Source organism: Aulonocara stuartgranti (genome assembly GCF_965226115.1).
Source record: "Aulonocara stuartgranti genome assembly, chromosome: 15".
Taxonomy (NCBI): Eukaryota; Metazoa; Chordata; class Actinopteri; order Cichliformes; family Cichlidae; genus Aulonocara; species Aulonocara stuartgranti.
The window spans coordinates 3279391-3293256 of NC_138951.1; the positions used below are offsets into that span (position 1 = coordinate 3279391).

A 13866-nucleotide genomic window follows, 5' to 3' on the forward strand; every position below is an offset into this window, starting at 1 on the left:
AAGTATCAAACTCCAAATATTTTCCCTTTCTGTTGGTGAAAAAAGTACAAAACCTTCAATAAACTTTTACATTTACCAACCATCCATTTACACAATAGCTGATAAACTGAAATGTTTTAAGAAAAAAAAAGCAATTTTAAAACTATGTTGCAGTTTTTTCCACATTCCATGACCCTTTTATCTTTGAAGGCAAAAAATCTCAACATGTAGAGATTTGGAACATTTTTCCTTTAAAAAGAAGATCTTTAGAAAAAAAAATTTTTTTTCCGTACATGCTCACTCCTGTGCTGTAATGCTGGCATCAGTGCGTTTTTTCGTGATAAATCACAGTGATACACACGAGGTATACACAGTGGCATCTGTGGCTCAACATGCTGGTTAAGGGAATAGCATAACAGATCTCAAATCATCCCCTGTAGACGCCTGCATGCATGTGATGCTTCGGGGCCCTTTACGGTCACGTTTAATTGCATTTTGGGTAGTGCTAAGCATGATTTTTCAAACCCCAGGTTTAAATTTGTGAATTTTCCCAAATGTATCCAAGAAGTTCACAAAAAAAAATGCAAAGCACGAAGCCCTCAAAACGAACATCACCCAACTGAAAAATGGATGCTTTAGCTGAAAAAACAGCCCAACAAGATAACAGCAGAAGAAAAGGTAAACAGCCAAATGGAAACAAAGGGCAAATAAGGGCAAAGCAAACACCTCCGAAATGAGACGCGAACCGCTGTTTCCTGTTTGATAAAATGGCCGCATGTGACTATGATATGAGAGCGTGTTGGAAAACCCAACTATACCACAAATCTAAGAGAAGCCCGTCAGCTTTAAAGCTTTCTAAGTTATATCTCGTTTATTTAATCCATATGAGCTGAAGTGTGAAAATGACTGCCCAAGCTCCCCGTTTTTCCGCTGTGCTGAGTTTTTCTGTTAACCAAGTGCACAATTTCCTGGCTTTAGCCTCATATTTGATGAACAAATATGTACACTACCTTTCGACCCCGAGTTAGATAAGAAAAATGTAAATCTGTGGTCCAACTTTACCCCCCCGTAACACAACTTTAGTGAACTAGCACTAATTACATGCAATCGTTGTTGTAGTCTCTCTTGTTGCCTCTGCTTTGTTCCTGAAATAGGGGAACAGAATTGATCGTTTATATAGAAAAGGTGTTCATTAATAGTAACTCAGATCACGAAGGTCTTCTCCTTTGTGACATGCAAGAGGCGAGTTTTATAGTAAGGTAATTAGATTGGAAGGACTTGTGTTCCATTCAAGGCCATGCTGGTGTCTTCCTGTGGGCTGTTAGTTAAGCGGGACTGGCTTCTTGGCTCCAGTGGGCAGAAGCCAGCTGGGAATCATTACTACTGCTGAAAGAATATTTCACCCCTTCATAGAATGGTAGACCGAGATATACACACAATAACAAGGGGCGCATGCATGCAAACACATATAGGGCACATGGAATGCCACATAGATACACATACATCACAAAACCGAGGCACAGTAGCAACATTGCAAAAGATATGTCTGTCAATGCAGACGGCTCATCCTTGGGAGACATTTGCAAAAGGATGTGCTCTTTAATACAAGTCAGGACAAACACTACATTTCAGCATGTTCGCCATATTAAAGCTCACATTTTCACATCATTTTATAATGCCTACATTGTTTTAATTACGCACATTTCGCTCACATGTCACAAGTCAATTTGCTATTTAGCGCCGCTGAATAGCAAATTGGCTCTGTGGACAAAGTGTCCCTGTGGGTATAAGTGAAACTCATTTGGATGTAAAACCTCCAACGAACCGGTGATATCTGCCGTTTGCTCCTCATGTCTGAGACAATACGTGAAAATATTCAGGATGTTTCTATTTTAGGACATTGTAAAAGTATGAGTAAAAAAACATTTACACCCATAAATTGTGACCGTGTGATGCAATTCAAGTCTCGTCTCAATTCTTTGTAGTTTCGCTTGCTGTTTCAGTAGATTGCTGTAAAACTGATTGGGTAATTTTAGGAAAAAAATTAATTGCTTGGGTTTGTTAGAAAGCTCAGTTTTCTAGGTTAAGAGTGTTTAGAAACCTGCTCCGTGTGAAAATGTTGACACGGGCGAGCGTTTTACTCATTCACGTGGCGGCTACAGGTGGCTAAACTTTGAAAACAACTGGAGGTTGTAAAAACCGCCTTCATGAATGACGTATTTGCCCATTTTAGAGGGAAGGACATTTTCAACAAACCTTGTGCGAATCCACTAACTCAATTTCTCAATTTGTTTGTGAAAGTGGTTTTTGAGTTCTCGTATTATTTCTGTTGGAATTTTCCCTTCATCACCCCCACCCGGTGACGCCGCCGCTACTGGGTCCTTTTTTTTAAGTTTTAAGTTTATGTTTTGTCTGTTTTTCGCGCTTCTGTGTCATGGTAAAATGGGTAGGAGATGGAACAAGAGATTAAAGTGGATGTAATTTTTGCCTGAAAATTGAAATGCATGTGATAAAGACAAAACAACAAAAACAAAGTGCGATTCTGTTTTCTTTCCACGCTGCGTGCAGTTCTACTTTTTCCACTTCTTTTCCTCTCCTCCCTCCTTCAATCCCCTTTTCCATCTCACTCCGACTTTCTTGCATCTTCTTTCAACCACAAGCACGACTGAGTGTCATCCATTTGTCATCATCACGTGATAGACAGCAGACCCCACAAGTGTGTTCAAAGACCCCCAAAACACACACACGCACACACACACACACACACAGGCGCTGGGACCAGTTAGGAGCTGATAGCGATGAGTCAGGCTTAGAGAAATGGCACAGAGGGCTTAGCTAATGCACTTTATGGAGCTCCCTTTTTCTTTTTATTCTCCCCTTTTACTTTATATCGTTCCCTCTTTCTCCCTCTTTGTCCTAGAACCTGAGCCAAAGTCATAGCTCTTTACTGACGGAGAGGTCTTGCCAGTTATTTTTCACAGCGTGTCCTCCGTGCCCTGGCTGGGATAGCTTGCCTCATGGTGGTAACATTCTCCCTCAGTCGTGCTACATGAGAGCCTCCTCCACTCATGCATTGCTGTGCAGCTGGACCTAGTCAGTGTGTGTGTGTGCGTGTCTGTGATCAAGTTGTTGGAGATACCCGATCCCTTATATTGTTCATTTGACCCACATAGCAAAAGGCATGAGGGTCAGGGTGGAGTACCCAGATAGCATGTACAGGTGCTTAGTGTGTGCGTGAGAGAAAAAGAAAGACAGGGAAAAGAGAGAAAACACGCAGACAAGTGAAGAGATTAAAAAAAGAAAGGAGGCCAGAGTAAAACACATCATAATAAATATTTATATATATTTTGTGTGTGGCTCTGAGTTTGCCACAATTTAAAAAGAGTGCTGTTTCTTTAAAATCCCATCTGAGGCTGTCAGGCATTTCAGCTGGTCATATTGGCTGCAGACACATACACACACACACAGATGTATATGGTTAGCAGGCTAAAGCTGGTTTGAGTTAGCATGGAGCCAGCCACACTGTGTGAGAGCCTTACCCCCTGCCTACTACTGCCACCCTCCACAGTCTCTCCACTTATTTCTTTCTTTCCATCTCCCTCTTTCTTTACCCACCTATGTGTGACTGTCAGCGGGGGCTGTACTGTAGTTTACCGTCCAAACTCCCTATCTCCTGTGAAGCAGACACACACACACACACACACACACACACACACACACACACACACACAGGCTTCCACAGTTGATCTGCGTGGCCCTGTGTCTCCTGATTAGTCTGCTTCATGACAAACAAGCCATCAAGAGCAGAAAGGGAGTGCAGCACAGAAGAAGGAGGAGGAGGACGACGAGCGAGAGGGATAGTTGGGAGAAGTGAGGAGGAGGAGGAAGAGGAGGAGGAGAGGAGCAGAGGTTTGTGGGGGGGCAAGGGGTGAGGTGAGGAGGCTGGGACCCCTGGGGACCCCTAGATCACAGCCATGCTAATGAGAAGCTGCTTTGCCAGCAGCAGAGGTGTCAGCTAACCCCTGACAGGTGCACACATGCGTACTCCCAGGGCTTGTGCAGGCGTGTGCACGGGCATCAGAGGCAGTGTGAGTGCGTGCACAGAGGTGGAGAGGAGAGGAGGGGCTGCAGGGGCGCAGGTTTGTGTCCCAGTGGCCTAGCCGGCGGGCGGCTTTGTTCTGTATGCAAATCTGTCGCTGTGGCGTTCTGTCGCCCTTGATGGAATGTTGGAGCAGTACAGCGAACGTGAACCCCAGGAATGCTGCAGTGTGTGGGTGTGTGTGTGTGTGTGAGACGTCGAGTATAGCACATCCTCTCTACCCCAGTTGTTTTCTTGTTAACAACCAAAAACCTGCACTGGGTTATTCTTTTTTGGGTTGTTTTACATTAAAACAACTTTGTTCTACACTTTTCATTCATGCTGTTTGGTTTGGTGCTGTCCAGAAGTTGACGGTCTGGAATTCATCGCTACTTATTTTCAGTTATGATTGTATTTCCCTGAGCTTTCTGAGAGTTAATTTGGCATCAGCGAGGATTCATTAGCATCCACTCGCTGTTCTCACTCAGCAGAGAGGCTCCTGTTTGCCCCTCTCGTTGAAGGCTGAGCCTGTGGAATTCTGTTATCCTTCTGTGGTCTTATTATAAGTCCGTGTGGATTAGCACACCCGATAAAGGCCTCATAATGTAAGTGTAATGTAAATGGAGGAAGCCCATGCTTTGAAATATAAATCAGACAAGCTGGAGAGATGGAATATGTGAATTAAACACAACTCCATATGTCTCCGCCATACACCTGGTGTCTACGTCAACCCTTACCAGCCAACTACACTGGCCATATGCAAGCAGTCAATGTCATGGCTCCCCTTCCTTCACTGGCATTTTGTTTGTACTTTTTAAGGCAAAATAATGGCTATAAAAGGCAATCTGGAAAGAATAAAATCTGATGTAAAGCTCAGATCTTAGTCCCCGAAGTCTGGGTTAATTGGCCTGGTGGTTTAGTAAAAAAAAAAAAAACAACCCAGGAGAGAAGGAGAGCATTACTGGCCCACCTCAGCTCCACGCATGTGCCAATGTTTTAATAACTTCCTCCAGGCCTCCTGGCCCTTAGCCCTTGTTTTGTTGCACAGGACAAAGAGTTGCCCTCCTAAGCTGGTCTCAGTTCTGTATTGTGTTCCTCTCTTTCATGGGAAAAGTCTGCTGGAGTGAACACCTGGGCTGGGAGTCTTTTCGAGGTGAATCCCATTACACTAGAACATTTACAAACCACACTATTGCTAGCAAAATGAAGAAGAAAAAAACAGCAAAATGCACTGTACCACATTACCGAATCCTGCTGTGACTCCATTTCATTTAACCTCTCTTCTCAGTCTCATTCACACACACGCTGAATGTGTGTGTGTGTGTAAAGGCTGCGTGTGTCTGTGCGCGCATGGCGTGCTGGAGTAAATTGGGCGATTAGGTCCAGCATCAGCGATCGCGTAGAGAGCAGAATGTAACTATTCTAACTGGTAGTTGACCTTGGCGGTCAGCGGTGGAGGGGTCCCTGCCTGTGTGTCAGGCAGACGACTGTAATTACCACAAACTGAAGCATGACACGGCCCACCGTGATTCTTTAATGAAGGCTTTTATTGGCCGGAGCACTGTCGAGCGACGCTCTCTCAGCATGTGTGGAAGTCTTTATATAAGAGGAAAGAATGGAGAGAGGATGTCTGTAACATAACTTATTTGTGCAGCTGTGTGTGTCATGGCTCGTAGTCGGCGAGCAACAAGAAGGTAGTGCCCTGTGATGTTACTCATAAGGGAGGCTGCAGGCTTTGTTTTACCGCTCTCGTCCCTTTGGTGATTCCTAGATGTACCAACACTGGCATTGGTATCAGATTGATACTAGAATGATAGGATTGATACTTTGTTTCTATCCTGTGAGTTCACTGAATTGTGTTAGATTGTGTTATTCACCTCATACACTACAAAAATGTCTGATTTTTCTTTTTGCTGTCTTTCAAGTTTATTTTATTTATAGTTTATGACATGTTTAGCCACAGTCCTTTAGAGACAGGCTCCCAAAAAAACGCAGTTTCAAAATATATGAAAAGCTGTGTTTTGTTGTGTTAATTAATTATTATTAAAGTAAAAATCACATTGATTTAGCGGTCGTTAAAATGAGTTCAGAACTCGCAAATCATTGATTCATCTCATAAGTCATGACACACTGATCTCCATTACATAAGCTGGCTTTATGGGTTAAAAGTAACAGTATTGGTATCGATATCGACAACACCGGTGCCGTATTTACTTGATACCAAAATTGGCAGCACAGCACTTGCTTTCTATTCTTTTCCCCTGTCTCGGTTTCCCCCCTCCCCCACCCGGCTTGCTTCCTTCCTTGCTTGCTTGTTTGGGAAGTTGATGAAATTTGTCTTTGGCCGTCATTAGGCAGCAGCCATCAGCTGCCACTCTATTAGCTGCCACGCTTCCTTTAACAGCATATGGCACGGCTGTGTAAGATATGACAAGATGCAAATGTGTTGTTGTAACGGTGGGGGGCTGGAAGGTTGTGGGACTGGTGTTGTTTGATTGGATAACTTGTACTGATGAGGCCTTGTGCGCTGACAAAAATGTAGACAAAACTGGAAAAAAAGAAATCACCAGTCCTTCTCTTAAACTCACATTTTCATCTAATATTGATCCTTGTGCATTGATGAGATTATTCAGTCTATACACCTAACTTGCTCCCTGGGGACATGTAAGCAGCCCCCGTGTGTGCGTATGTGTGCTGTCTGTGTGTATGCGTACGTGCACGCGTGTTTAGCCAAGCACGTCTGGCCCTTAAAGTCCCTCCACCTCTCTTCTTACCCCCTCTCCTCCTCCTCCTCCTTTCCCCTTCCCTCTCTCGCTCTCTTCTCCCCGTCCAAGCTGTTAAGCTGTCCAGCTCTCTGCTGCCAAGCGGCCGTGTGAAGCTTAGCCAAACTAAACACGGGCAGGCAGCCCGCCACTCGCCCCACACATACACACAGGCGTACGCAAAAAAAATACATCCACATACATGTCCGCACACACGTTCACAAACACACGCTCGAGCATACGCATTAAGTAGCGGGAGTCAGGTCGTGTCCCACCCCACACAAATAGCGAGAGCGATGGCTACACCAGAGCACCACTAATAGCAGAGAAAAACAGACAGAATCAGTAAATGAGCCCCTCATTAACTCTTTCTGACCCTCTCTCCCCTGGGGAAAGCCAAACCAATCACACCGCCAAATCAGCTTCCTGTACTAGACACTGATCCAACATCAGCTTTCGCTCATCTGTTCTCCACAGCGCGAGTGTATGTGTGAATCTGTGCGAGTGTGTACAGAGGTGTAGAGAGAAGGGAGACGATGAGTGAAAAAGGAAATGGGAAAAAGGGGAAATGTGTGTTTTATATTCGTCAGCCAATGGTTCAGGACTGCTTTCTTGATCACACTAAACTTTGAGCGCTACTAACTTCCCCGTCTTTGTTTTGTCCCTGGCGGGCTTCAAACTTTGGGACCACCGTACCAACTCGACTCCGCTCGCGGTAGCCACTGATGATAAAGTAGATGCAGATGGTTTGTGAGCAAACACGAGAAATGTGGAAATGCCTCTCCAGCACGAGCCTGTGTTGAATTAGATGAATCTCTACGAAGGCCCTTTTTATGAGTCACAAGCAGGCTGACAGGGCCACGCCACAGTGACTGATAGATTCATTTGGCATTATTAAGTCTCAACATTTAAAGGGCCAATTTGTCAGTGTGTGGCATATAGCTCTGTGCGTGTTTGCATGCGGAGTCACAACAGATCACTTTACTGCTGTTATTACATCCGTGACGTAGAGCTTTATTTAATGTGGATACAGTGTCGGCTCTTGCTGTTTACACGTCGTCTCGCTCTTCCTTCCTTCCTTTTGAGTGGCTTTCTTTCTCTAGTTCCACATCTCACCTCCCTTCCCCAGCTGCCGCCCCCACCTCCCTTCTTCCCCCTTTTCCACTGCTGCCTACCCTTTCTTCATATGGAAATGACAAAGTAGACGAGATGGATCTGTATATTAAAGCCAAGCTGACATTAGAATTAGCATAATATGCTATGGCCTAAGGGCAATACCTGCCACCTACACTAGCCTGTAGACACATGCCCTGACTGCACATGTATTTCATACACTACACACACAGAGACAACACAAAAGCCCACAGAAGACACTCACACTCACACACCGAAAAACAATGCGCAGTTCATTTGCTTGTGTTTAATAAAATATTATGGGTTGGTTTAGTTGTCGAAGGAAAAAAATGATTTTTGAGTTTCTTGTTTCATCACTGATGGTGATTTTTTTCCTCTCTTGGTCCACAGAAAAAGATGAGCCATCCAGCTACATCTGTACTACGTGTAAGCAGACCTTCACCAGTGCCTGGTTTCTGCTTCAGCACGCCCAGCACACCCATGGCATCCGCATTTACCTGGACAACCACCCAGTCAACTGCTCCCTCACTCCCCGCATGGCTCTTCCTCCACCCCCAGGAGCTGACGCCTTGCCCCGTTCCCCTCTCCCCACTTTCCTTGGTGATGCCAGCAACCCATTCCACCTCCTCCGCATGGCTGGACCCCAGCTCAGGGATCACCCCCATCCTCCGGGTTACATGGAGACGCGGCTGCCCGCGACACCGCCCTTTGTCAGCCCACCGCCTCCCCCAAGACCACCTCGTGAGCGGCTGGGCCCAGAGGAAATGGGGCTGCTGTCACAGCACCCCAGTGCCTTCGAGAGGGTGATGCGAATGACCCCCATGGAGCACCCGCCCATGGACTTCTCCCGTCGGCTGAGGGAACTGGCAGGCAACACAACCAACAACGGTGGACCCACGCCTCCTCTCTCACCCAACCGTGTGCCACCCATGCATCGCCTCCTGAGTCCCACGCTTTTCCAGCCCGGATCCCAGCTCTCGCCGTTTCTTACCTATCCCCCTCAGCCACCCACCTCTCAGGGGGGACACGGCTCTTCAAGCCCTCCTGACACACAGGGTCAGAACCAGGCCCCGGGGAAATCGAAATCCTGCGAGTTCTGTGGCAAGATTTTCAAGTTCCAGAGCAACCTGATCGTCCACAGACGCAGTCACACAGGTGAGAGGCCGTACAAGTGTCATCTATGTGATCACGCCTGCTCTCAGGCCAGCAAGCTTAAAAGGCACATGAAGACACATATGCACAACAAGTCTGGGGCCATAACCGGCTCACCAGAACAGGGAAATAGAGGGGAGGGGGGAGAGGGTGAAGAGAAGAATAGGGAGGGAGATGCAAGAGGAATGGGGATGGACAATGAGGAGGAGGAGGAAGAAGAGGAAGAAGAAGAGGAGGAGGAAGAGGAAGAGGAGGAAGAACTGCAAAATGGCAGTCGGCCAGATTCCAACTTAAGCGAGGACTCCCAAGAGTTCACCCAGAACAGAGAAAATGGCTCAAGACAGTCTCCCAGTGAGAAGCCCCCGAGTGGGGATAGAGTAAACGACAGTGGTGGGGTGGGCATCATGCACCCCTACAACCATCTGGACAATCACCTTAGACTTAACCCTAACAAGAGAAGCTTGGAGAGACAACCTAACGGCGACGGCGGAGAGGGGGTTGAAGGAGAACGAGAACGAGAAAATGAGAGGGAACCTGACAGACAGCGAGAGGAGCAGGAGGACCAGAGGCCTGTGATGAATGGCAGAATCAGCGTATCTGAAGCAGAGTGCTTTCCCGGGCTGTTCCAGAGGCGGCCCACCCCCATCACCAGCCCGAGCCCCTCCAACAACAAGAGGATCAAGATCGAGAAAGAACAGCTGGAGATTCCCCCGACCATACCTCTCATTTCCCCGGAAAACGTCTACTCTCAGCTGCTGGCTGGCTACGCTGCTTCGCGCCACTTCATCAGAGAACCTTTCTTGGGATTCACTGACTCCCGTCAGTCGCCGTTTGCCACCTCCTCGGAGCACTCCTCTTCAGAAACGGGAAGCCTCCGTTTCTCCACCCCACCTGGGGAGCTAATGGAAGGCGGGAGTGCCTCAGGGCGCAGTGGCAGCAGCACCCCACACCTCCTGCGGGGACCCGGACCTGGCAGGCCTCCAAGCTCCAAAGAGAGGAGGAATGACACCTGTGAGTTCTGCGGCAAGGTGTTCAAGAACTGCAGCAACCTGACGGTGCACCGACGCAGCCACACGGGGGAACGGCCCTACAAGTGTGACCTGTGCAGCTACGCCTGCGCCCAGAGCTCCAAGCTGACGCGCCATATGAAGACCCACGGGCAATATGGAAAAGAGGTATACCGTTGCGACATCTGCCACATGCCCTTCAGTGTCTACAGCACACTGGAGAAACACATGAAGAAATGGCATGGTGAACACTTGATGGCCAGCGAGGTCAAATTGGAGCAAGCAGACAGAAGTTAAGCCAGCAACCATTAGTTACACAGCATACAGTGTACCCAAACACACACACACACACACACACACACACACACACACACACACACACACACACACACACACACACAAAATCCTTATAACCACTTTCTGCAATGGGGCTTGGCTGGATAATCTCTCTAGAAAATGTTTTGATTGATGATTGATGTTCATCCTTTTTTCTTTCTTCTTTCTTTTCCTCGTCACAGAAACTGCCACCTGAGAATATAAACAAAGGGAAACTTTAATGAGAACTTGCCTAGAATGCCTAACTAGGTGTTTCTTGGCAAACCGTCTGAGGATTTTATCAGTTAGGAATCCATGGAGCCTTTCTACTGTGCAATAATTTCTGTATTTATTGGATTTTTGTAATGATATTTGGCATGTGCAGGTACATCTTTGTGGGATTTCATATGGAGTTAGTTTTGAAATGTGCTTAAAAAAAATAGAATTTTCTTTACAAAAATGTGATAAAAGAAGTCACCCTTAATACAAATTTTCATTCTTTTTTCCTGTAAGGAAGCTTATTATCAAGTGAGAATAAATTTGTGTGAAGCAGATAGCTTTTAAAAGTAAGATAAATAAATAAATAATTGTTTTCTATATTAACTGCAGCAGCGGACTACAATCCATTCCCTTCGTACAGGCTCAAAGCACTGAATGTCAGCCTGACAATAAAACAATATGGCGGATTTTTAAAAAAATCCAGCATTACCTTAGAGATCTGGTGAGTTCCTATTAATTTATTCAGGGAATTATTATTATTTTTTGTCCTTTTCAACATTGGCATGTGAATAATTTGAAAATGCAGTTACTGTATTGCTGTCCTTGCTTCACAAAGGACATAAATAAAGGTTGCACTTGATGGAGAAACCCTTAACTGATGCTCAGTACATTCCCAGTGTAGGTTAAAACCACCATATTTAATATGTTGAATAAATTGAGACTACTTGTGATTAATGTGAGAAGGAGAACAGTCCTGTTTATGGTTTGTAAATATATTATTTTTTTTTATATATGTAAAAGTAGCCCTGACTGACCATGAAATATGGCCGAGACTAAACAATCAGAAGACCAGCTGCTTGCGTCATCCACAGTATATGCTAAATGTAACTACCATACATTATTGCTTTATCAGACTGTCCGAGTACCCACGACCCCACCTGATGTGTGCTTTACTTAAAGGTAATTTGTTAATCCAAACCTGCTTCAACACTCTCTAAATCGTTCTCCATCTCCCACTCATGTCTGGCACGGCGACTCTCTCTGACCCAGGTCGACTTCCTGTGTTCCCCTCACGGCGCACAAAATGGTTTCAGATGAAATTCATATCAGTCCGTGTTGGGCGTGCGTTCTCCTCTCGGCGGCGCGCTCTAAGCCCTTCTCTGTGACGGCGTCTTTTCACAGTTCACTAGCTCAGATTCGTGTATTAGCGCTGCTTTTAAAGGGAAGCCTGTTCATTCGCCTCACAAAGTGATACGGGTTTAACTGTCAGTAACAGATTTTGAGACAGTGTGCGAGTTCGTGTCTTCTGGGGATTGGAGTTTTTATTTTCTGCATTGTTCATTCTGAAATGAATCTGTAATATATATATATATATATATATATATATATATATAAAGAGAGGCTGAATGAGTTATGATAATTTTGAGCACAGCTGCACTAAGGGATGGCCGGCCGACCTTGAGTAGGGGGCTATTCTCAGAGCATAAAATGAAAGATTGGAACTGAGAAATGGAGATGCGAGAGAAAGAAATGGAGGGAGAGAGAGCAAGACCTTGACCAGGGAGAATAGTCATTCAAATGAAATTGGGAGCATATGAAAAGTGTATTTTTTTTCTGTAACCAAATGCACATCTACTCGCCACATCTTATAACAGACCATCAGAGTCAGACAGAGTGAGCGTGAGAGGGGAGGGAGACAGCAAAGCCACATGAAAGGAGATTGAGAATACATCTTTCATTTTACTACTGCAAATCTCAATCATCAAAAGCATTGTCACTTGAAGATTTGACCTCCCATTTTGGCCTATTTTCAGATTTTATCTGTGCCATTTAGTTTTTTAAAGAAACTGAACTACGCGGTACCTTGAATTCAAAGCGCTCTTTGTTTCTTTTAATGATTTTCGAAAAGGAACAAGCTGTCGAGCTCTTCATAAGCTATCCACTTACCTGCTAGTTTGACATATTTTATCAAATCGACTTGAAAAGCGAGACTGCCTGAAGAGCTACTTTCAGTTTGCTTACACGTGTTGACGCACGACTGCAAAAGAATCAAGGTTCTGTCGAGAACGCGCACGTTCCCCCGAAAGCCCAGTTTCAGACTTAGGCCAAAGTGAGTCGTGCAACTGGAAGAGTGGAGCCCTCACAGTGTCCCAAACACACACACACACACATGGACATTCAGTCTTACAATATGTTTACAGTGTTGAAGTATGCCATTAATGAAATACTCTGTGTAAGTGTTTAAAAATGATAATAAACTATTGTTTTCCTCCAATGTTTTCTCAAATGATTTGAATGCCATAGCAGTTTTTGTATGATTGTCCTGGTGGAGGGATTTTATCTACATGAATATATTTCTGTATGATTGCTTGTTCACTCTATGAACAGATTTTTTGGTTTATTTTTTAATGTAATATTGCAGAATCATGCCAGGTTATCATTTTTTTCTAACAGTGGTGCCATTATTGACTTTTGGTATCTTCATCTTTTTAAGTATTTTTTTTTCACTTTTCTTTTTTTTTAATGAATTTGCTGTTTTTTGGTGAAGCTATGCTCCACGGGTGTAAAATAAAATGATTTTCAAAACTGAGAAAAACGAATACAGTGGTTTTGTGCAGGAATACTTTTATCGAATCATTTTATCAGACATTCATGGACTCCTTCTTCTTCTTCTTTTTTTTGGTGTTTATCCTCATGGTTGGTTGAAGGTCTTGTGCTAGCACATTAAAATGTAATTTTAAATACATTTTCATATTTCACTTTTCACAACTTTCACTTACACTCTTTGTACAAAATAGTTTCCTTGTTCTCTTTTTTTGGGGCGAGGGTGGGGGGAGGGGGGTGCATCCTTGTGAAAAAATAAGTGATTTCAGAACAGTACACATCTGCTGTTTTGAACATATATGTATTTTTGTAATGTGTTGAAAAATCAATACAAGAAAGCCAACACTTCAATAAATGTTGCAATTGCTCTATGATTGAAACAATTTTCCTCTCTGATTATTTCTTCTTCCTTTGACTCGGACGCGGCCGTGGAACAGCTACTGTGCGCGACTTTTAATTTTAGTGCATGTCTAAAATGTGAATAGTCATCCATTTTCGGAACTGCGGCAGGCATCTCTGTAAGGCATTAAGAAAAAGTTATTTTTTAAATCATTTCGCTGGGCCGACACACACGAGAAACTGACTTCTGCATACACTTATGTACAAACCAACAGAA

The 13866-nt window shown here is 44.6% G+C and overlaps 1 protein-coding gene across 3 annotated transcripts in view; it reads left to right on the plus strand.

Annotated features, from left to right (window-relative positions):
- bcl11bb (BCL11 transcription factor B b) overlaps positions 1-13248 on the plus strand; it is a 36585-nt gene extending 23337 nt beyond the window's left edge. For 2 of the 3 annotated variants that reach the window (XM_082505758.1, XM_082505759.1), the window contains exon 3: positions 8344-13248. In XM_082505758.1, coding sequence (XP_082361884.1) covers positions 8344-10409 — 2066 coding nt within the window. In that variant the 3' untranslated portion in view covers positions 10410-13248. The remainder of the gene's footprint in view (positions 1-8343) is intronic. The other variant, XM_082505760.1, reaches the window with a different exon arrangement.
- The last annotated feature ends 618 nt before the right edge of the window (positions 13249-13866 follow it).